At 42.8% G+C, this 22,068-nt stretch overlaps 2 protein-coding genes across 6 annotated transcripts in view; one reads left to right on the forward strand and one right to left on the reverse strand.

Annotated features, from left to right (window-relative positions):
- Nucleotides 1–465: 465 nt before the first annotated feature.
- On the forward strand, nt 466–14,105 carry PIWIL1 (piwi like RNA-mediated gene silencing 1). The gene is made up of 20 exons (XM_007426664.2): nt 466–546; nt 1,966–2,083; nt 2,637–2,762; nt 3,055–3,269; nt 3,557–3,678; nt 4,292–4,372; nt 5,527–5,724; nt 6,611–6,722; nt 7,284–7,410; nt 7,726–7,843; nt 7,994–8,108; nt 8,232–8,419; nt 8,839–8,911; nt 9,594–9,794; nt 10,763–10,866; nt 11,045–11,115; nt 11,317–11,470; nt 11,787–11,912; nt 12,889–13,036; nt 13,989–14,105. Exons 1-20 carry the CDS (start codon nt 466–468, stop codon nt 14,103–14,105), a joined length of 2,595 nt encoding a protein of 864 aa, XP_007426726.1.
- Nucleotides 14,106–15,135: 1,030 nt separating this feature from the next.
- RIMBP2 (RIMS binding protein 2) overlaps nt 15,136–22,068 on the reverse strand; it is a 75,287-nt gene continuing 68,354 nt past the window's right edge. For 4 of the 5 annotated variants that reach the window (XM_025165695.2, XM_025165691.2, XM_088135295.1 and 1 more), the window contains 6 exons: nt 21,881–22,062; nt 21,264–21,432; nt 20,429–20,532; nt 19,369–19,440; nt 18,894–19,028; nt 15,136–16,562 (listed from right to left, as the gene is read on the reverse strand). In XM_025165695.2, coding sequence (XP_025021463.2) covers nt 16,374–16,562; nt 18,894–19,028; nt 19,369–19,440; nt 20,429–20,532; nt 21,264–21,432; nt 21,881–22,062 — 851 coding nt within the window. In that variant the 3' untranslated portion in view covers nt 15,136–16,373. The other variant, XM_088135296.1, reaches the window with a different exon arrangement.

Consider the following 22,068-nt stretch of genomic DNA (forward strand, 5'->3'; position numbering starts at 1 on the left):
TGTCTGGATTTATGTCCCCGGATCTTCTCACTCCTAAATGCCGTAGGTTAAATCTGGTTTGAGGAATGGGCTCCCTCCGAGAGGTGGCAGCTTTAAAAAACCCACCTTGAAATTTTAGCTTGCAAAGATCCTACTTCTCGCAGGGTCAGTTTTGAAGTCCTGTGGGTCGGTTGGGGTTTGCAGTCTCCATATGGGAACCGTAAGCCAGGATGTGCTTCAAATGCTGGCTTACCCTTCCGTGCCAACAGGGACAGTGGGTAGTTCAGTCTTCGTCTTCAAGGTCATCCAAGCATTTTTGAAACAGGTGGAAAGATCCCCCCCCGGAGCGTTGATCTAATTGCCAGAAAAGACGGATTGGAAATGGGTTTAATTTAAAGCCTGCTGTATTTCTTATCTCTGGAAATGCGAAGGAAGGAAAATACATATCGGCTGCGTCTTCAATTACAGCTTGTTCTCGGCGAGACGATGTCTGGGAGAGCAAGAGCTCGAGCGAGGGGGCGAGCCCGGGGTCAGGAGACGACCGTTCCTACAGTGGGAGCAACTCCTGTAAGTTTAAAAACTTTCTCCTTGGACGTTGATTATTTTTAACAATCTGCGTGTCCATGAGTGGTTTGATGAAAATTGCAGAGTCAACGCAGGGCTTTCAAACTTCAAAAAGAGTCCGCTGGAGTCGGGTGGCCAATAAATGTAAATAAATATTTAAATAAATAATTTGGGCCTAGGTGGGAAGGGAGCGAAGTCTCTTAATTGCACATTTAGCAACTCAGAGGTCACCTCCTTAAAGAGAGAGCATCCCCCTACGTATGTGGCACGGAAGTGAATCTCCGATTGTGCGTCTTTCTCATCGTAAGCATCGGGATCAGGGCCAGGGGGCTCCCCTTCATGGAAATGCCCATCTGCTTCCTTCAAGTTTGCATCGGATGGGCCAGCGAGGGTCATCGTAGCTCCAGAGAAAAGCCATAGACTGCGTGGCTTGGCTGATTCAGAGTGGATGGTTGGAGGAAGAGCAACAGGCAGAACAGATGTGGGTTTGTTTCAGGGGAGGTTAGGGTGTCTGTTGGACATTTGGGGCCATAAGAGGGTAGAGTGGGAAAGGAGCATTAAGTTATGGAGTCCAGTTAGGGTAGGAATCCAGATTAAAGTATCATTGACTGGTGGCCATCCATCCTCAGTTGGAGCACATCCATCAGAGGACGGTCCGGCCGTCTCTATAGGACAACTGTGACTCAGTCCAAGGGCTCTTCCTGTTTGTGTTGTGCTCTGTGGCATCTCTTCAGGTCAAATTAAATCGTGGGGCTTATTATAAGAAAGTAAGCCGTGTTATACGCACAGAGATGGAAAGATTTGACTCTGCCCACTATGGAGGAACGGTTGGTGAAATTGAGAGATCTTGCTGAGATGGGTGAATTAACTTCTTTGATTAGAGGAAAGACGCTATCTACGTTTATTAATGGCTGGGAACCTCTTACGGACTTGTTGCGTAAAAATGGGGCGGGGGGAATGAGCTTGTGATTTATGGCTTTGAGGATTAGACGGGATAGATTATGGAAAGAAGAGTGTCATGATGTCACTTGAGAGAGAGAGATTAAAATATAATTGTACTTGTGAAGAATATCTCAACTTTTTTTCTTTTCTTGCACTTCTCTCTTTCACTTTGCTTTCTTTTTTTCTCTTCTTCCTTACTTTCTATTCGTTTGTGTGTGTTTTTCTCTTCTCTTTTAAAAGTTTTAATAAAAATGAAAAGAGCAAGCCTTATGATTTTCTTCTCTACCGGTGCTCCTCCAATCGCTGAACTACATTCCCCAGAAGCCCCAGCTAGCCTGGCCAGCGGAGATGGACAATGAGAATTGTAGTTCTGGTTCCTGAGGGTCGCACGTTTCCTCTTCGGTCTGTGATGTTTGCAATAATGTGACTTGTCTTTTAAGCACTGAGCAGCCCCTTTTAAACCAGCATCACGTCCTCTAGGTTCCGCTGTCTGGCTATGGCCAAATGAAGCCCCCGCTGCCTGAAGCAGAGCCATCACCCGGGGATCAGGTTGGGCGTGGCCGACAAAAAAGGGGACCCCTTGCCCCGAGACCACAAGGTAGGACTGGGGACTAAAATGCAGCTATCACAGCCATGTTACTGGAGTCAAGCCTTTGTTGAACGTGCATTTCTGAAGGAGAAACACTCTGGTGGTTCTTCTGTATCTCTTCTCTGCTGTCTTTACCTGGGTTGAACGCTGGGGCACTGGGTGATGCATACTTTCATACTGCAGTCTTAGCATAAATTAAAAAGCAAGCACCCTCGTTCATTTCCTCACAGTGATTGTATGTCTTCTAAATCATTTGTTTATCCCCTCATTAACGCTTTACTATAAATACAGGCGGGAGGAACTGACCTCACTGACCATGGAATTGAGATGGTACTTCCTCTCTTGGTTGCTCAGAGGCAAGTCTTGTAATCGGGTTGAGGAGGGCGTCTTGCTTCCATGGGATCCCCAGTGGGCAACTTGAGATCATCTTCAGCAACAGCGCTCAGTATCTGCAGCCCACTCGGCTGATAGACTTCAGGGACATCTGAAGAGCTCCGGGTACTCCACCCCCATCGTCAGTTATGAACAAATGCAGGTTATGACTGATTTTTCTCCTCTACAGAACTTCAGATTTCAGCAGGCTTTAAAGAAATGACTTTGGGAGAAAGAGGTGGACACCGCAGGGACTACCATGACCTTGGCGTAAACACCCGTCAGTTAATGGAACATGTTAGAGAATCCAAAACAGGTACTGGATGTGATTCTTAAGGAAGCTTCAAGTGTTTCTCTTGCATGCCTTTTCTGTCATTCTTGAGGCACCTTATTTGGGATGAAACATCCTTCCAATCCCTTCAGTTGTAGCAACATCCAGCAATGTGTTCATCCTCCATGAACACATGGAGGAAAGGCCTGCACTTATGCAGTTAATACGGTGCTAGCGCTCTTGTTGATCAGAGGAATGTTACCGGTTGACGGTAGAGCTGTCGAAAATGCTTCATCTTGTTAAGAAATGGCTGACAATGATGGATACCTTTCCACAGGTCTGTCGGGGAGTTTAATAAAATTAAATGCCAACCACTTTCGGCTGACTTCTCGCCCACAATGGGCTTTGTACCAGTACCACATTGACTACAACCCACAGATGGAAGCCCGGCGTCTTCGTGCAGCCTTGCTGTTCCAACATGAGGAGTTAATTGGCAGGACACACGCTTTCGATGGGACCGTTTTGTTTTTACCAAAGAGACTGGAAAATAAGGTACGGTTGGCACAAGAATCACTGGTATTCTGTCATAATCTGAATAGCTCAGAAGTACCCTCTGTGTTGACTGTGGCCATTTAGGATAATGGAAGTCATGTCTTCTGAAAGAGGACTTTGAGGTTGAGGGTGGCATTGCAGTTGGCTGAAGCAGTTAGAACTTGTGATTCAGCCATAAGTTTCTCCTTGTCCATTTCTTTACTCCAGTCAGCTCTCTCAAGGCTTCTGAAGGCACATCTTGGAGGCCCTTCACCCCGCATAAAAGTAACTATCCGTGATTTTCTTAGGTGACGGAGGTGTTAAGCCAGACACGGCAGGGAGAGACTGTGAAGATTACCATCACTTTAACCAACGAGCTTCCATCAACTTCTCCAACTTGCCTACAGTTTTACAACATTATTTTTAGAAGGTTAGCCTTTGTTATATGAACCTTTGATGGTTTTGGAGAGCTGAGATTGCTAGGTTTTGTGGGTAAGAGAGCCAGGGCTTTTTTTAAAAAATAGTAATGAATTAGAAATTCAATCCATTAAATTTCTGATTAAACTACCAGACGGTTGCTCCTTACTTTGTAGAATTTGTTAAAATGAGGAAGGGTCTGGAAACACATTGGTTTTCTTCTCTTTTTTGAGGGGGAGGGAAGAGCTCTGTTAGAGTTGTTCTAGACAGGTATACCTTATAGTTGGACACATTTTCCCCAAATGATTCTGCTGTTACTGTCTTTTGACATCCTGTTTGATTGGAAAGTCTTCATGATGTGCATCGTGTTTGCTGGTGGAGCAAGTAGATGAGCTCAAGCTGGGTGCGATTTCTCACCCACCAGGTGACTTATTGCCTCCCATTGTTCAAGAAGACAGAAATCATAATGCTAATTACCCAAATTCATGATGTTCTTCCCCAAAGGGACTAAGAAAAGTCTTGTGGAAGGGGAAGAAAACCATCATCTTTTGGATTTTCCCCCCCTGCTGTGTAGTGTAGTAAGAGCCCTGTGTATAATCTTACTTTCCAGTTCTGCTCTTTTTCAGATTGTTGAAAATAATGAATTTACAGCAGATTGGACGAAATTACTACAACCCAAGTGACCCAATCAGTATTCCTAAACACAGGTAACAAAGCCTGTTTGTAACAATTGTTTGGTGCCTGCTAGCAGTTGTTCCCCAAACTCTGACACTTTATGTTGTACAGACTTGCTTTTTTTCCTTCTTTCTCCTACAAATAGGTATCAGTATTAACCCTATTGTATATATATGTGTAATATAGATATATATTTTAACCCAAAGAAAGATGCAGGTCGGTTTGAAAGCTGTCCCTGCAACAAACCTTGATTGCAGATGGAAATGTGTTTCTGATACAGCATCAGCATAGATCAGTCTCCTTCCTACATGGAACAAAAGTGCCTTTTTACTTGGGTATGTGGGGAATTGCATCTTTCACTTTTTCTTTTCCTTGTGGAGCGATAGTACATAAATACCATCAGTACATCAATTAACATAATAGACTTCTAGAGGAGTGCATTTCTGCAATATTTTTTCTAAACAACCTTTCTTGGGAAACTTCTAGAATACATGTCCTTGACTTATGACCATTTGTTTAATGACCTCACAAAGTTAGGACGGCACTGAAAAAAGTGACTTACGACCAGTCCTTGCACTTACATCTCACAGTGTCCCCACGGTATGTGATCAGAATTTGGATACTTGGCAACCAGCATGTATTTACGACAGTTGCAGCGTCCCTGATTGCCATTTACAACCTTCCCAGAGGGCTTCCAACAAGCAAAGTCAATGGGTGAAACCAGATTCGCTTAACAAACATGACAAAAAAGGTTGTAAAATTGGGCACAGCGTAACCGCATCGCTTAGCGACTGAAGTTCCAGTCTCTGTTGTAGTCATAAGTCAAGAACTACCTGTACAATCTGCCTCTCCCAGCAAAGATTAGTGTGCATTTCTGCCTCAGATATTTATTCCGATGCCTGTAGCGTTTTTGTATTTAAAGATCTGGGATTACAAACCTGAGTAAGCCGATTTTCCTTTCTCAAGCTTCAAATAATTAATTTTAGGGGGATAAGCCTGGACAGTGGACATTGGTTCTGGAAGCCAACTGATACCTTGGAATGGATTTCTGTATTTGAGTTGCAGATCGTTGCAGCGCTCGTTTACGATGCCAAAGGGGTAGCTGCTGGCTCGGAACAAGGCTCAAAGTAGCCGGTGGCCGTTGATGTTGAGAGGTTGCTGTGAATCTCTGCCTTCTGTCTGACAGGCTGATGATTTGGCCCGGCTTTACCACTTCCATTCTGCAGTACGAGACAAGCATCATGCTGTGCACAGATGTGACCCACAAGGTTCTCAGAAGCGAGACTGTTCTGGATTTTATGTACGCCATGTACGAACAAGTCGGAGAACAGCGATTCCGGGAAATCTGCATGAAAGAGCTGATCGGCCTGATTGTCCTTACCCGGTAAAATCCATTAACAGCGTGTTGATTTTAACGGTGCCGGTCAAAGCCTTGTGCTTTCTCTGCTTATTTGGGTGTATTATTGGTCCGGGCTTAGGGGAAGAACGCCCCCGCTGCGTTAAATGAGTTCAAGCTTCCATTTGCACACTTCCATCATTTCAGGTACAATACAGTAATCACTATCCACAGAATCATCGTAATTGTTCTACCCTTAAGACGTACACAAAAGACAGAGTGACAGAATCCTGAAAACGTGTTTATCCTTCTCTAAAAGAATGGGCTGTTTGTTCCTGTCTTGGTGGGGCTCGAGTTCCTTCTGACAGATGGTTTGGTGGGACTACACCGAAGTAGGCATTTAGAAGTTTGTTCCTTTTATGATTGGAACCGATTTTCTCAGCGTGCCTAACTTTTAAGCAAGACCCATTGGCACAGTGTGATCAGCTTAAAACGTTTAGTGTCTGGCCTACAATCTGAGAAAGGATTTTTTTTTAAGGGGAATAAAAGTTGTACAGCTCCCTTTGCTTCTCTGAATTAAGATTTAGTGCCATCAGGGCCTATGAACAGGGTTTAAGTAACGCTGATGCAGAGCGTGGTTTAAGGTTTGGACAGAACATATAAATGCTTTGGACATGAAGATAATGTGGAGTTGAATGTTTTTTAGGCCTTGTTTATGTCTTTTATATAGCAGTTGTCGATCGGTGGAGAGGCTTGTAGTGGGTGGTCTTTTCCTTCACTCCAAAATTAGCATGTTTCTTGCATCTCAACACCCCCCCCCGGGCTCTTTTCTCACGACGTAAAATAATTCATCAAAGTCCATCATACGGATGGTCAAGAGTGGTTCAGCAGAGTCATAAATTAAGATTAATGAAGCATTTCAACATTTGCCCAGGTATAACAATAAAACATACCGGGTAGATGATATTGATTGGGATTCCAACCCTCAAGATGTCTTCAAAAAGGCAGATGGAACTCAGATCAGCTTTGTGGACTACTACAAGATGGTACGAAACGGGGGCTGAAGCTTGGGTGGGAATGAAAAGGCCCCTCCCCCCCCTTAAGTGAGCCAGATCAGTAATGCAGCAATAAGACTAGATTTTGATAAATAATTGGCATTGATCAGCACATGGATATTTGTGATTCACAATGGCCACTTTCGGGATAGGAATTCCGTGTGTCTGATGGCCCTGCAAACGTATTTGTTTGGTTCCCCGTTCTTGGAGATGCTTCCTGTACAGTTGTATAACTTGCAATTTAATTGCAAAGCTTAGGCTTGGACCACAAAATACTGCTGTGAAAAGTAGTTGCTCCCCCTGCAAAAAAGATCCTTACCACGTGGCCTAATTACAAAGGGCTGCTAGAAAGGGGAAGAGGGACCTTGCTGGACTGGATATTAAAGAAACAAAGTTGACCTTCCTTTCCCAAAACAGTTTTCCTTAGACTTTACAAAAATTGCATTCGTGTCGCATGAAGTTGCTTCTGCCCAGGTAGTTAAGATGTACAAACAGAAGCCTCTTTCTGTGTTCTGTGGGTCAGACTCAAGTAACGTCTCTATTTTAAAACAGCAATACGGCCAAGGAATCACCGACTTGAATCAGCCCGTTTTGATTAGTCAGCCAAAGAGGAAGAGGGGGCCAAGAGGTGACTTGGCAGGGCCGACGGTACTCATCCCTGAACTCTGTTATCTTACAGGTATGGTCGTTTGAAAATAGCCGTTCTTCTCCAATAGTGGGTATTTCTGTAGCTGTTTGGAAATGAGGCCGTTTCTTTTTACTAGTATAACTGATGGGTATATAGCCAAAATGATCATTATATCTCAGGCGTCTGTTGCCTTGGGTATGTAAGAAGGGGGTCTCTAAGTTGGGAGGCATTTTAACTTTTATCTTAATTCTGCCTGTATGTGTGTAGCCATCGGATAATAAATGAGATGGGTCTGAGTGCTGGTCACAGAAATGGATTTTATTATATTTTCCCCCCTCTGGGCATTGCGCCTTACCCTCTTTGTAGGCCTGACTGATAAGATGCGAAGCGATTTTAATGTAATGAAGGATTTGGCTGTTCACACGAGACTCGCGCCAGAGCAAAGAATGCATGAAGTTGGGCGGCTCATTGATTACATTAATAAGTATGTTCCTGAAGCTTTTTTTTTTTCTTTTTTGGCTTGTTTTCCTGAGATCCTGAAAGGGGGGGAATCAGATGGAAAATGGTGGGTGTAAACAGGAGCCTGTGAGTAACTTCCCTAAACAACCCTCTACCGGCTTTGGTTTTTTTGCAGAGATGATAATGTTCAGAAAGAGCTGCGAGACTGGGGGCTCAGCTTTGAACCCAATTTGCTTTCCTTTTCGGGGAGAGTGATCCCCTCCGAAAAGATCCATCAGGGAGGGAAAGTGGTAGGTAAACTTTTCATACATCCAGCACGTGAAAACAAAAAATCAGAGCAGGTTATTCTTGACAAAAATGCACTGGAAGGGACACTTGGCAGATTGGTTGATGCTCAGAATGCTTCCTTTCAGTTCGACTACAATCCACAACTTGCAGACTGGTCCAAAGAAACAAGGGGAGCTCCCCTCATCAGTGTAAAGCCGCTGGATAACTGGTTGCTGGTATACACTCGCCGGAATTATGATGCTGCTAATACTTTAGTCCAAAACCTTTTCAAAGTCACCCCAGCGATGGGCATAAGAATGAACAAAGCTATAATGTAAGTACTGTCAAGTCCGTGGTCTTTTCCAGAATCGAGGGAGGCGCTTTTATTAAGTTGCCAGTTTCAACGGTGACTCTGTTCCCATCTGGAAATTCCCAGCTGAAGCTAGTTCTTCAGAAGGAATGCAGTGTTTTGGAGATGGGGTTGGTAACGTCGTCTAGAACAGCACAGTTAGCTTATTAAAAAGAAAGAGAGGAAGAACGTATTCAGAAGAATATATGGCATGGGTAGGCACCAGGTGTTTCTGCCAGTGCTTCTCAACCTTGGCAACTTGAAGATCTGTGGACTTCAACTCCCAGAATTCCCCAGCTGGCTGGGGAATTCTGGGAGTTGAAGTCCACAGATCTTCAAGTTGCCAAGGTTGAGAAGCACTGGCTTATACAGCTAGTGGTAAAAGAGGTGGCCTTCTTTTGTAGGGTTGAAGTCGAGGACAGAACAGAGGCGTACTTGAGAACCTTGAAGCAGAAGATTGCCTCCAATACCCAGATGGTATGGACCATGTGATTCTATGAACTGTAATGTGATCATGGTTTCCCTGATCCTTGCTGGAACTCCCTAATTGCCCTACCCAAGGTTATGAATTGAGTACAGCATGCAGTAGACCATAAGGTTGCTCTGGTTTCAACCCAGTGAGCTCCTTTGGCGGGTGGCTAAAAACTCTGGAGCTTTGCTATGAAAAATAAACGGGGCAGGAAGCCAGTCAGATCCCACTTCTCTTACCAAATGATGTCTCATGTCAAGATCAGGATTGAATATGGTCTGTAAGGTTCAGCGGTCATGTGTGAACATGATTGGAAAATGGGTGGGGGGCGAGTTCTGGACCCTCCAGAAGGCTTCTGATCATGCTCAGGAAACACCCACTCACACAAAACAGTGTTTTGTTCTTTACTAAAATGCTAATAGTATAATGTTCTCAAACTGGGTCATCCAAATGGTCCTTGAGCATCTTTGGAAGGATAGGAGTATAGGACTGCAAGGGTCCTCTGGTTCAAGAGCACCCCAGATTTACTTCTCCTAATGCCAGACATAAAAGCAGGTGAAAGATGATGTTGGGTTCACTGTTGTAGCTCAGGGAATGTAACTTGAGACATCATTCCCCAAAAGTTGGAAGAGACACTCTTAAGGTTTTCAGTAGTAACTGGGATGTCTTGAATATCTTTCCTTCTTCAAGGTGGTCTGCATCCTGTCCAGTAACCGTAAAGACAAATACGATGCAATCAAGAAATACTTGTGTACCGATTGTCCCACGCCAAGCCAGTGTGTCCTTGCTCGCACGCTGAGCAAGCCCCAAACTGTAATGGCGATAGCCACCAAAATTGCCTTACAGATGAACTGTAAGATGGGGGGCGAACTCTGGAGTGTTGAAATCCCGGTAAGTAGCTTCCCCCCCCCCCAGAACCTTTTAAGGGGTGTTTAGTTTAGCAGCCATGCAGGAAACCCACATAAATATTAAATGTGACTTAGCTTGTTTTGCGACACCTTGTTCTTTGCCCCAATTCATTGACAATATCATCTGGCTGACTTACTGCCTTTATGTAGACCTGCAATGTTTTGCTTTGTCTGACTGGTGACAAGAATGGGAAAAAGGAAGGGCAATTTCAGGATTTTTGTCCTACAAAACCTTTGAAAGGACTTTTTCCTTTAATCATCCTTTAATGAAATGTCCTTTCCAAGGAGTTCAAAAGACAAAACTTTGAACTGAGTCTTTGGGTTAATGCTTATAAATCGCTCTTTGTGTTTCCAATTCCTGTTGGAGAGAAGTAAGTGGTGAGTAGGAAGCCTTGAGATGATCATTGCTGGTAGAAAGATGTTGGAGATAAAGATCAGATGGCGCTTTATGTGGCTGTAGGGACACAAGCCAACATGGAAGACAAACTGAAGTTTCCTCACAAGATATGGCCCTGAGAGGGTCATAGCAGGGGTGTTGAGGGTCAGGTCATTTACAGGTGTTCCTTCACTAATTAAGATGTTGTGTGGAGTGGTGCTCTCAAGAACTGTGACTGATGGGGATGAAGAAGAATTTAGGGTGAGGACAAGACCACAGTAGTTAGAGAAAGGGAGATGAGGAAAGATAGTCAGATGGTAACCGTTGCAGCCCGGAACAGGGAAAAGCCAGTCTTTTAGGCAGGTTATAAGGGTTAGCTTGGTAGCTTTCTAGCATATTGATCCTTGAAGGTTGAGGACGCTTAGCTTCTTACGTACGTGTTTACGAGGGTTTTTCTGTCCGCTAAACAATTCATTGACTGATTGGGCAGGCATAATTTTGTGAATACGTGGGAAGCTCTGCGCAGTCCACGGTTTGATAACAATAGCTTGCTTTTTCTTTCTCCAATATTCCAGCTGAAACAACTCATGATTGTGGGAATCGACTGTTACCATGATACCACTGCCGGACGCCGATCGATTGCGGGGTTTGTCGCTAGCTTGAACCAGGGAATGACCCGGTAAGGTTGTTCAATGTTTTCAAGGGCTGTAAATCTTCCTTTAGGAAAAGGTGTACTGTATGTGATTTGCACAAATGCTGTGCTGCATTCAGGGGTGTTTTTTTTTGCTGGGACTGTCATTGGCAGCAGGGAAGGAACTCTCTGGAGACCTGAGCCTTTTTTTCCCGTCTCTCGACAGCTGGTATTCACGCTGTGTGCTTCAAGACCGTGGGCAAGAACTTGTGGATGGACTCAAAGTGTGCTTACAAGGTAAAATAGCTGTGATGAAGTCCCAGTGCTTGAGAGCTTTACCCGTCTAAAGAAACGACAGTACTACATTTGAAACATCATAGTCTTGATAAAAAGAAGCTGATTTCTTTTGGGGCGACGGGTGGGGATTTGGAGCAAGCACTTCCTTTGAGTAGAGGATCTGGCTTAATTCTTGTAAATCATTGTCCTGTCTTTCCTTAGCGGCACTAAGGTCTTGGTATGCCTACAACAACCACATGCCTTCTCGAATCATTGTGTATCGGGATGGTGTTGGCGATGGTCAGCTAAAAACCTTGGTGAGCTATGAAGTCCCACAGTTTTTGGAATGTTTGAAAACAATTGGGAGAGACTATAGGTAAGTTGACTGGAGGAATAGGGTTTGATCGGAGAGACCACCATATTCCAAACAAGAGTTTGCTTCAACTCTGTAAGGTGCTTAGTAATTTTGCATGGCTCTTGTTTCTTGAACCAAGAGGATTTCTAGAATAAATTTGGTGATGGGTGGGGGGGGGAGACTGTAAGATCTATAATCATTGCACGTTTTAATTCGTCCAAGAATAGCAGAGGACGATCAATTAAAAGAAACGGAAGTCAGGTTTAACTTTTATGTACGACTTGAGAAACTTTGGGCTCTTTAAGCAAACTAATCCTTTCTGCGTGATCTTCTCAAGTCCCAAACTAACAGTGATAGTGGTAAAGAAGCGTGTAAACAACAGATTCTTTGCCCAAATTGATGGAAGACTACAGAATCCACCACCTGGCACAGTGATTGATATAGAGGTTACCAGACCAGAATGGTAAGTAAAGTAAGCAGTTGCTTCAAGGGAAACATATATACAGGTGCATAAAGACAGGAAATGTAAAGATTTATATTCTTCGGGGTTCTCCTTGGGGAAGGAGGGTTATGAGATGAACTCTCTTGATTGTGTATTTTGCATTCTTCAAACCTGACTGGAATTCTGTTTCAAAAGAATCTTGATTCTTTCTCCCCACACTTATACCAAACAGCATCAAGCAGGTGTAATGGTATGTGGGAAAGACCTTGGGAGACAGGGCCAAGAGATGCTGCCAAGGGAATGGTCAGATAAGAGAGGGCACAGCCCACAGCTGCATAACGGGTGGAGAAAGAGGCTCAGAAGGGACCCTCCCTAGTTTCTCAGGCTGTAAAGGATACCGGGGGGGAGGGGAGGGAGGAATTGTACTTTCAGATTTGCAAAGTTCTGTTAATGTAGCTTTACAATAAAGTAGAATTAGCTTATCCAGTCATGTCTCCTGTCTGGTCTACCTGGTAAGGCTGACAACAGGGCAGTCTCACTCTTCCCTCCCTTCCAGGGTTAAGCTGATGTTTATCTAACAGCTGTTGAATATGTTCTTCAAGGCCATCTGCATACTCCTCTACCCCGGGTTTAATTGGAAGCTATAGATTTTTGGTGTGAGATAAGGCCAAGCAAAGGGAGAAGGAAATAGGTTTCCTATCTCACATTTCCTTGTGAGACCCAAGGTGCAGAAAGGAAGGGGACCAGGCTGGGCCCTTGCAAAGCCCAGTGGGAGCCAAGAAATGTTGACACCCATCACCTGAACAATTTCAAATAAAGGGAAGTATTACCTTACAAACCACCCGTAGACCCCCCATTAGACACTGAAGGGACCTGTTTTGAGTGCAGAGTAGGCTGCTTTAAGGTCAATCATTGGATGGAATATGTGATCTGGAAGAGGATGAGGTTCTCTAAGCCTGAATGTATCTCAGATAGTTTTGATCTGGTTCTCCCATAGGTATGATTTCTTCATTGTGAGCCAGTCAGTGAGAATTGGCACCGTTTCACCCACGCATTACAATGTAATCTATGACAACAGTGCGCTGAAGCCTGACTACATGCAGAGGCTGACGTATAAGTTGTGCCATATGTATTACAATTGGCCGGTAAGTAAGACTTGCCTTTTAGTGGACCTTCCATTGTTCATGATAACTTAGAGCAGTGGCTGGGTGGGGAATTCTGGGAGTTGAAGTCCAGACATCTCAAAGCTGCCAGGGTTGAGAAACACTGACTTGGAGCATACACAAATGATGCTATAGGCTTCTTACCCTCAACGTTCAAGAGAAGAAACTTCCCATTTCTAATTCTGGTCCTTCCTTGCTCCAAAAGAAGTTGAATATTGAACCTATGTAGGGAGTGGATTTTCTCTACCTGAATTAGCAAGTTAAGATGGAAAGAAAAGGAAAATCAGTACAGTAGTGGTTTAAGCCTGCTAGAAAATTCCTTAAAATGTATAACTTGGACTAAATAAAGCAACACAGAAATTTGATAACAGGACCAACAAATCGGTTGCATTTAGATATTATTAAGCTACGCAGCTCAGGAATGTAATATTGTGAATGTACTTATCTAAATATACAGTGTAATTGTAGATGAACCCTTGCTATCAAGTTCATAAGCTTCTGATTATCCCCAACCCATATATAGACTTCTGATTTTTTTTTTCCCTGATCTTTCCCAGCATAGCCTCACATCAAAGTATAGCTTTTGTGGATGAGTGAATCACAGGTATCTCTCCTAGTTTGCCTCCTAATACTTTAGATAAGGTTATATTTAAAAATCTCCATCCATAGATTGATTGTATCTTCCTGCTGGATCTGTCCCTGTTGAGTTTCTATTCCATTTTTTTCTGCTTAGAATCTGGAGGAGGCTTCACAGTCATAGGCCAGACCCTGCCTCTTCAGTCAGATTTGTCTCTTGAAAGTACACCCTAAAACCCTAACTTTCTTCTTGATTCCAAAACCATCAAGTTGAAGCTTGCCACGTCCCGGAATATGACTACTTCCTTAAAAAACGGTCCTGATGGGCTGTTTTTTGTGTCTGTCCCTTTCTCTGCAGGGAATCATTAGAGTGCCTGCTCCGTGCCAGTATGCTCATAAACTGGCTTTCCTTGTGGGGCAAAGTATCCACAGAGAACCAAACTTATCCCTCTCGGAGAGTCTGTATTACCTGTGAGTCTGGAAGAGGAGGCGGCGGAATGGAATGGAAAGAGAATTTGGACCAGAGAGAGTTCTTTTGTTAAAAATAAAAATAAAAAAGTCCCTTAAAACTCAAAAGAGTAGATGTTGGTACTGTTGTATTACACTGTTCCAGTTACTGGTGATATTATGTATTATTATTATTATTATTATTATTATTATTATTATTATTATTATTATTATTATTGCCTGTATGACTTGGTTCGGATGATCATCCAGATCACATCTGACTGGAGCCTGTTAATGTTCTGTTGCCAAAATAGTGGTTAACCAGCAGAGGCTGGCTGTTAATGAATAAAATTTGATTATAATTTCAGTAAAGGGTGTGCGTCCAAATCCATTTTTTAGTGTTGGAAGGTGTTCTGCTCAGGGAACCAGAAGATAGTGAAGTAGGCAAGCTGTCTTCTTACTTACCAGAACAGCTGCTTTGCTGCGTCCTCTTTCCCTGCAAACATAACCTAGATCAGTGTTTCTCAGCCTTGGCAGCTTCAAGATGTGTGGACTTCAACTCCCAGAATTCCCCAGCCAGCAAGGCTGGCTGGGGAATTCTGGGAGTTGAAGTCCACCCATCTGTAGCTGCCAAGGTTGTGAAACCCTGGTCTAGATTGATCAGATTATACAACCTCTGACTACGTCCTTTTCCCTGGATGCTGGAGAATAAGCAGTGATTCTCCTTCAGGCGTTAATTAATAATAGCTTATGTTCATCGTTTGCAAAAAGTTTTGTTCCTTTCAACTAAATTGGAAGGGGAAAAAAATGTAGATTCAAAGATGCCCTTTTTTCATCCATTGTAGCATGCTTGGATTCACATGTAAGAGGTAGGCTTCATAGTGTGCATAAACTGAGATTTTGGCCACGACAATCCAATCACGCTTCCATGTTTTGTGCTACTCCCATTAAACTACATTTAGCCTATATACGGCTAAGTCTAATTTGGTTAATACAGGAGCCACACCCTTCTACAAAATATCAAATTTATTTATATAAAATATTTTACACATTAACTGTACACATGCACACGCCCACACAATACTTTACCACGAGTTTAGGCCATGTTTTTGTCCCTTTAATTACATAAATCTAGTACACTATATTATTTTACAAGAATTTACATTATATTTCTTTGAAGACACAATGGGGAAAAGCTCTGATCATTCATATTACAAACCTTCCATCAATTATAAAACAAAGGCAGTCTGAAAAGTATGTATAAACAGTAAAAAGAATTTATAAATGGTTACAAAAGTGTTAACAGCCAAATATCTCTTCCCCCAGCCAGTATACGGTTGCTGTGTGTCTCCATATATTTCTCTCCGGTCACAATTAGGGGTCATACGTGACAAATTCAGCCTTCTAATTCTGGCTAGCCGTGGCCAGTGAATAATGCAACTGTTTTGTAGGACTTCCTTCTCTGTGTCTGACTCAAACATCCTTCGGAGATCAACCATATGGGAACCCAAATCAGCGCCCACCTTGAATCTGCATTTTGAAATGCACGTTTGTTTCTGCGGTCATCGGTTTATTTTATTTTATTTTATTTTTTTAGTGTACTTGAGAGGCTGAACAGCAGAGCTAACACAGATGGTGGAAAAAAATGAACCTTTGCACAACAGTTTCAAACTCCCAAGAATTATATCAGACACGAGCGGAGTCAATCGCCTTTAAATGATCTGCGTCTCGGTGAGAATGGAACCACAGGTCAATACATTAGTACAGAGAAACTTTACGCTGTATAGTTCAGACAGTACAAATAATTGTGCATTTATAAGGCAAACATCAAGGCAGAACAAACTAGGAGTTTCAAGACCATTTATGCGTAAGGTGGTGAACAAATAACGGGGATCAAAAACAAAGTTTTTTTTTTCTCTCCACTTTAAGGGAGGTGTTGGGCTAAAAGTGGAAATAGGAAGTGAAGTCCCTTAGGGTAAAGGGGTTGGTGCAGGTTAAGCTCCTTAATCCCATCTTCTCCTCTTTAATTTTTGTTTTGAAAAGCACGTTAGCAAAATGCTTTTAAGCAGCACTGTTAATGCTTCGAGACCAATCCAGACAGGTTTCTGGAAACAACAGAACGCACTTAATAAAAGGGGGGCAGGTTCTGTTTCTAGAAAGGCGCTGAAGATAGTCATGAAATCCCTAGTTTTGGACATTTCTATTTCGGTCTGTATAGGTCTATGTTTTTTGTTTTGTTTAAAAAAAAAAGAAAAAAGTCTGAAGATTTTTACAGGACGTCCAGAAGAACGCAAAATCATTTCACGGCACCCAGTCTTTTCAGAAGTTTCTTCCCCTTGGAAAGGAGCCCCTTTTTCTTTTTCGAAGAGAATTCCCTGCCTCTCCCGAGACCACCAGAACCCACAGTTGGCGTAGGTGACCCCGAGTGGAGATGGACTGCGGGGGTTGGTGCCCTCCTTGGTGTACCTGTATTCTCAGGAGGAACCTGATAGGTATATTGTTACAGTTTACTGAATGGTTGAAGTCACTGATCACAAGAAAGCTGGTAACATTGCTTTTTCATTCATTAAACACACGCACACACACACACCCTTGGGCGGGGGCAATTATCCTTCTTTAAAAATTATTTATTTCAAGTATGCCACATGACAGATCGGTCTGGTTTCCCCGAGGATGTGAAAGCCCTAGGCTGGTCTATGATTGGATTGGGTTTACGTTAAAGACGCAGCATACAAAGCTGAAGGTTTCCACGTTTCTTTAGAAGACTAGCCTCGGGAAAAGGACTTATTTTAAAGAGGGACCTGGATTTTGCCCCAAATCCCCTTGCTTCTCAGGAGGGACCCTGAGGAACGAGGAGGAGGGAGCTGAGGACTTAACTCATGGCAATAGCCCGTTTCCAGGAAGGACCGTCCAGGGTTAGGAAGAAATAAGAACAGTTCAATTCTGGATCGGGTTCCGTGCTTTTTAATCCAGCCCCCTTGCCACCTTTTAGCATCCTGTCTGTACTTATTTTGAGAAGATGGCACACTGGTTGAAAGGAAAAAGAGAAAACCAAACTAAAACGAACCTTAATTACAATCAAAGAAAGCTCTCAGACCTTTGGTTGAACATGCCTGGGTTTCACTACCCAGACCACACATCTGGGATCGCTCGTCGAGCGAATAGGATGACACAGCTATGAAAATTGCTTCTTTCCCCAAGTGAAAAAAAAAAATTATGGAGCGCCTAACGACGCCCAACCTCCCTCAATGTTGCCAGCGTGTTTAGCTGGCCTGGCGGCTCGGGCATTTGGGTGGTCTTGTTAAGTCAAGGGGGTCACAAGCTTGCTTTGATCTCCAATCAAGGTCTTGGTCAAAATGGGGGAAGCAAAAAGGACTCTCTTCCTCAGCACAACCCCAACATACACCTGAAGATACCATCTCTGGAGTTCTAATGCATTCGCCCACAGATCTCAGCTGCACGTTTTCCTTTCGGCTTATTGCATTGATGAACCAAGGAGCTGCTGAGCGCTTTGCAAACGGGGGTAGAGGGGCAAGCTTCAAAACGTGGCGTAGTTTGGACTCCGCATTACTGGAGAGATAACCGTGCACCAGGAGAGATGCTTTTAAGGCAAACTTACAACCAGATATTTAAGGTTAGTGTGTTTTCAAAAGAAGGAACCCCAGCCCTCTCTTCCCACTGCCGTACTCTTTACATGATCGGCTTTTGCTCAGCAGCAATTTCTGTTTTTCTCCCAGATTAACTAACAATGCAATATGCAGCTTTTCTTTGGAGTCAGACACTAGGAACACTCTTTATGCAAACAAGCATGAAGTCCAGTAAGAAATATGTTCCAAATGTTCAACATTTCCCCCCTGTGTTTTTTCAGCGAACCTAAACCCTGAACACAAAGACCTTGAGACAAAGGTCGATTTGGGGGTTCTTTTATAAATCTCTATACCACAAACTTTCCTTTCCAAACTTAGTGCCCTCTACTGCTGCTGGACTAACAGTCCGGTGGCTGGCCGCCTGGAGGTGATAGGAATTGTAGTCCACCACAGCTAGAAGGCATCAGATTGGGAAAGGCTGCCCTAAAAGTTTTGTTTTTTTAAAAAAAAATCTGGAACCAGGGCTAATGATTTTGGAGACATATTTCTCTTTTTCTGCACATTTCACGTGCCAGGAAGGCTCGCATTAGATAATGCCAACTAGAGGAAATCGGTGTATCTACTGGTATCTTCAGTTGCTCACTTACGTGAAGGCAACGTTGCCTTTTTTAAGGTGTGAAATGAACACTCTTCTTCTGTTCCCAAGCAGATGAGCAAAGAAATAAAAATATACATAAAATATAATATAGGAAAAACTGCAATGATGAGAGAAGACACATGAAACCCTTCAGAAGCGAGCATCTTTATGCAGCTCAAAACATTTCTTAGAAATTTGAGTTTGGGTGATGGTGCCTGAAGACTTTTACCCATCTCCCAGCCTACTGTCTTAAGTAATTCTACAGCACGTCCATATTTTACAGATATAAACTTCAGTGTTAGATTCGGGAATCTAAATGTTCAATGTGGGGGACAAATATATAAAAAAGATTAGTGGCTTCTACATTGGCATGAGATTACTGATGGAAGAAACAAGTTGTTCTATAGCAAGGAGCTGGTTTTCTCCCCACCTTCAGAATGGTCTAAAAACTTAGTTTTAAAAATGTTTTTTCTTAATATATACATATATACACAAACACATAAAGCCAAACAGAATCTGAAATGGTGGGCAAGGGGAAAGAAAACCAAAACAGAAAACAGTTTTTGTTTTTCTTTTCTCAATGCTTGCTTACCCTTTTTGCTTTTGTACGTATTGGCGCATCTTGAGGGTATCGCGATGGAGCATCAGATAAGTAGACGTCAACATCATCAGGCACTTCTTCAAGAAAATTTGAAGGAACAAGACCCGTCTGGCAGTTAAGTTCCCCCTGGAATGTGGAAGTGATGGAGGAAATTAATGAACAAACAAGGACCCTTCAGAAGTTCCCACCACACACTGATTTCCCCATGGATCCAATCAATCAAGTTATGGAAGATAGACATTGAAAGATGTTGAGAGATGGAGCAGATTCTGGTCCACATGTCCAAGTGCTAAAGGGCACTAGTTTAAGTGAGTCAAGGGGAAAAAAAACAAAGGTCATTCTTGGCCCACCATCCTTCTTAGGTGACAACCTTTCTTCAAGTTCCTGGTTGTCAACAAAGAGGTTCAAGAAATGTTTTGTACACCATTAATACAGACCGGGGGAAGAATATAAATAAAGCACTTACATAATAAAAGCCATCTTCATCAATTTCTCCGAAGACTGTAATAATGTCTCCTGTACAAAATGTGAGCTCAGCCTGTGGAAATGATAGAACCATCACTTTTTTTAGGATTCCATTTTTTAAAGCTCTCTTCCAGTGTTTCTTAAATGTTAGGCTAGGTCAAGAACACATCTAGTGAAGAGGGTGCACCCAAGGATGTTCACCAGCATAGATAAGAAGGTTATTGTTTGTCTCTATATTGCTTCACTCTGGATACTCAAAGCATGTGACTTGTAATTCAGGAGGTAGCATTCTATCTATCAAGACTATTAGCTATGATGTCAGCCCTTCAAGGTAGACCAAACTTGGAAACCAAAGATACACAAACTAATACAACTTTTATTATAAGGTTACAGTAACAGAATTTTGCAAGTCCAAATGCATTCGCTCCCTCCTTCCCTTTATCTTCAAGAGAACAAGGGAGAGTCATGTCTGAGACGCTTTCTCAGGTTACGGTTCTGGCCCAGACTCAGATTTCTCTTATCTGACTGTCGTCTTGGTTGCAGCTCTTCCTCCTGTTCCTGAAGATTATTCCTTCTACCCATTACATATGGATAGCCTGATACTCCATAAATTTGTCCAGTCCCTTGTTAAAGTCAGCTAAATTGGTGGCTATCCCAGTATCTGATGACAACTAATATCATGATTTAATTATGTGTCGTGCAAAGAAATCTTTCCTTTCTTTGATCCAGAAGCAAATGTCTGCTATACCATCTCCCCATTCAGATTCCTATGTCTGTCTGATCCCACCTCTTTTCATTTAGCCATTCTGTTAAAGTTTCTCCTCCAACCTTTATGAATCTCAACCTTCCCCAAGACCCAAGCATCACCATACTCCTGCAATATAACGTGAACTTTGGGATAACTGTAGCCAATGGTCCAGGAAAAAAATTCTGGACAGACTTAAACCCAGGCAATGATTTTCAACCCACCCTTCTTGTCCCCTGATTGGATGCAGTGGCCATTTCCCATAGCTTTTGTTACAAAACAGAATGTTTTGGATTTGCATCCATGACCACAATACCTCCACATCAACATTAGGAGAGCTTTCCCTTGGATCGTAATCATATAATGCAACCATTCTTCTTGTGGATGACCCAGGTGGACGGCTACTTCTTCTGTTCCTTTCTGTTCCAATCCAAAAAGAGAAAGCTATGGCAACTACTTTTAAACAAACAACAAGCAATTAAATTGCAAAAAGCAAAACTTGCATATTTCTCCCTTTCCTGTTACAGAAATGGCCATTACATTAGATATGCATGCACACATTTTTTTTTCCCTGATCAGCAAAGAAAAAATCCAGATCAGCCATTGCTCCTTATAAAAATCAGTGTTCATACACTGATGCCAAGCCTTTGTGTGGAAAGGGGAGCGGCATTCTGAGATGAATTTTGACTTCCAAATAGAGGAGAACATGATAGTCTTTTTGGCAAGAGAAACCATGTGTGTTGGCAGCGGCAGCAGCATCTTACAAGGGATGCTTGGACCAGACTTGATGAAGACTATCAAGACCGAAGGAAAAAACTAAGAATAGGAAATCTGTGGATTTGATAGACCAGGTAGAGCCAGAAGACATGGAACAGCTGAGAGGGTGTATCCTCACCAAAGACTTTAGAGAAGATTCAAACATGCTGGAATGTGGTTGAGGTGAGGAACAGTTGTAACTCGCAATAAAACCCTGATTCTGACTGATTTCAAAATGATTGACTGTTCTAGTTCAATGTGTTGTGGGAACACAAGTAATAGGAGGCCTGATCTCAAACCTGGAAACCGTTTTTCTATTGTGACAGTAGCAGTTGAAACGAATGTGGTCAAGCCACTAGTTCCACTCATATCAATAGGCAGGTGCATGTGCTTACCAATTTTCTCTATGGGGGTATTGAGAGGGAGAAACCCTTGCTTCAGAAGCTGCTCCATCATTTCTTGATCGTCAGCCTGAATTTCAGAAACCATATTGCAAGGAATAAGGCCCAGTCTTGCACAGGTTTCTCCCCGGTAGAACCCATCAGCATCTTTGTCCCCATAAACCTGAGGATGAGAAGAGAGAGGATGCAAAAAGGAACCTGGTTAGAATTCGCAAAGGTTAATAGCAGGGATTTATCTACCACCCATCCTGTATAAATTTCTCCAGGAACTTTTTGAGTGTTGGTTTCAGAAGTCCTATTTGGGTTATGGCCCTGCCCTGACTTAATTGCAAGAACAGTCATGAATTGCAATGTGATCAATTTACCCTTCTGAGTGGAATTTCTGAATTGAATCAGATGCTTTTCAGGGGATGCTGTGATTTGAGGCACAATGTGTGTCCACAATACATCTTGTTCTAAGTCTAACCAATGACTTGAATCAAATAACTTCAGCCATTCAATCCAATGATTCTAATCAAACCAACTCATTCAAATTGAACTAGATGTTGGGTGATTTGCACTCCCCAGCTGCAAGATTGCAGTTAGTTCAACATATATCTAATATACCCTACCTTGATAATTTGTCCTTCTTTAAATGGAAGTTCTTCTGTTGCATCAGGATTTGGAGACATGGTCAGTGGGTCATAATCAAAGAGGGCGACAAAGATGCGTGTGGACATCTCTTCTGCTCCAGGATCAGTTTCTGATTCTTCATAAATCTCTGGAGACAGACGGTCACGACTACTGTACCCATCTGGAA

This window comes from Python bivittatus, unplaced genomic scaffold, assembly GCF_059951505.1.
Source record: "Python bivittatus isolate LINGU-HERP-01145 unplaced genomic scaffold, Pbiv_v1 ctg000100_np1212, whole genome shotgun sequence".
NCBI classification, from domain to species: Eukaryota; Metazoa; Chordata; class Lepidosauria; order Squamata; family Pythonidae; genus Python; species Python bivittatus.

Coding starts and splice junctions, on each gene's coding strand:
- PIWIL1 (XM_007426664.2), top strand. CDS start 466: ATGTCTGGGAGAGCAAGAGCTCGAGCGAGGGGGCGAGCCCGGGGTCAG. Junction 8,420..8,838: donor AGAATGAACAAAGCTATAAT/GTAAGTACTGTC, acceptor CTTCTTTTGTAG/GGTTGAAGTCGAGGACAGAA. Junction 13,037..13,988: donor ATATGTATTACAATTGGCCG/GTAAGTAAGACT, acceptor CTTTCTCTGCAG/GGAATCATTAGAGTGCCTGC.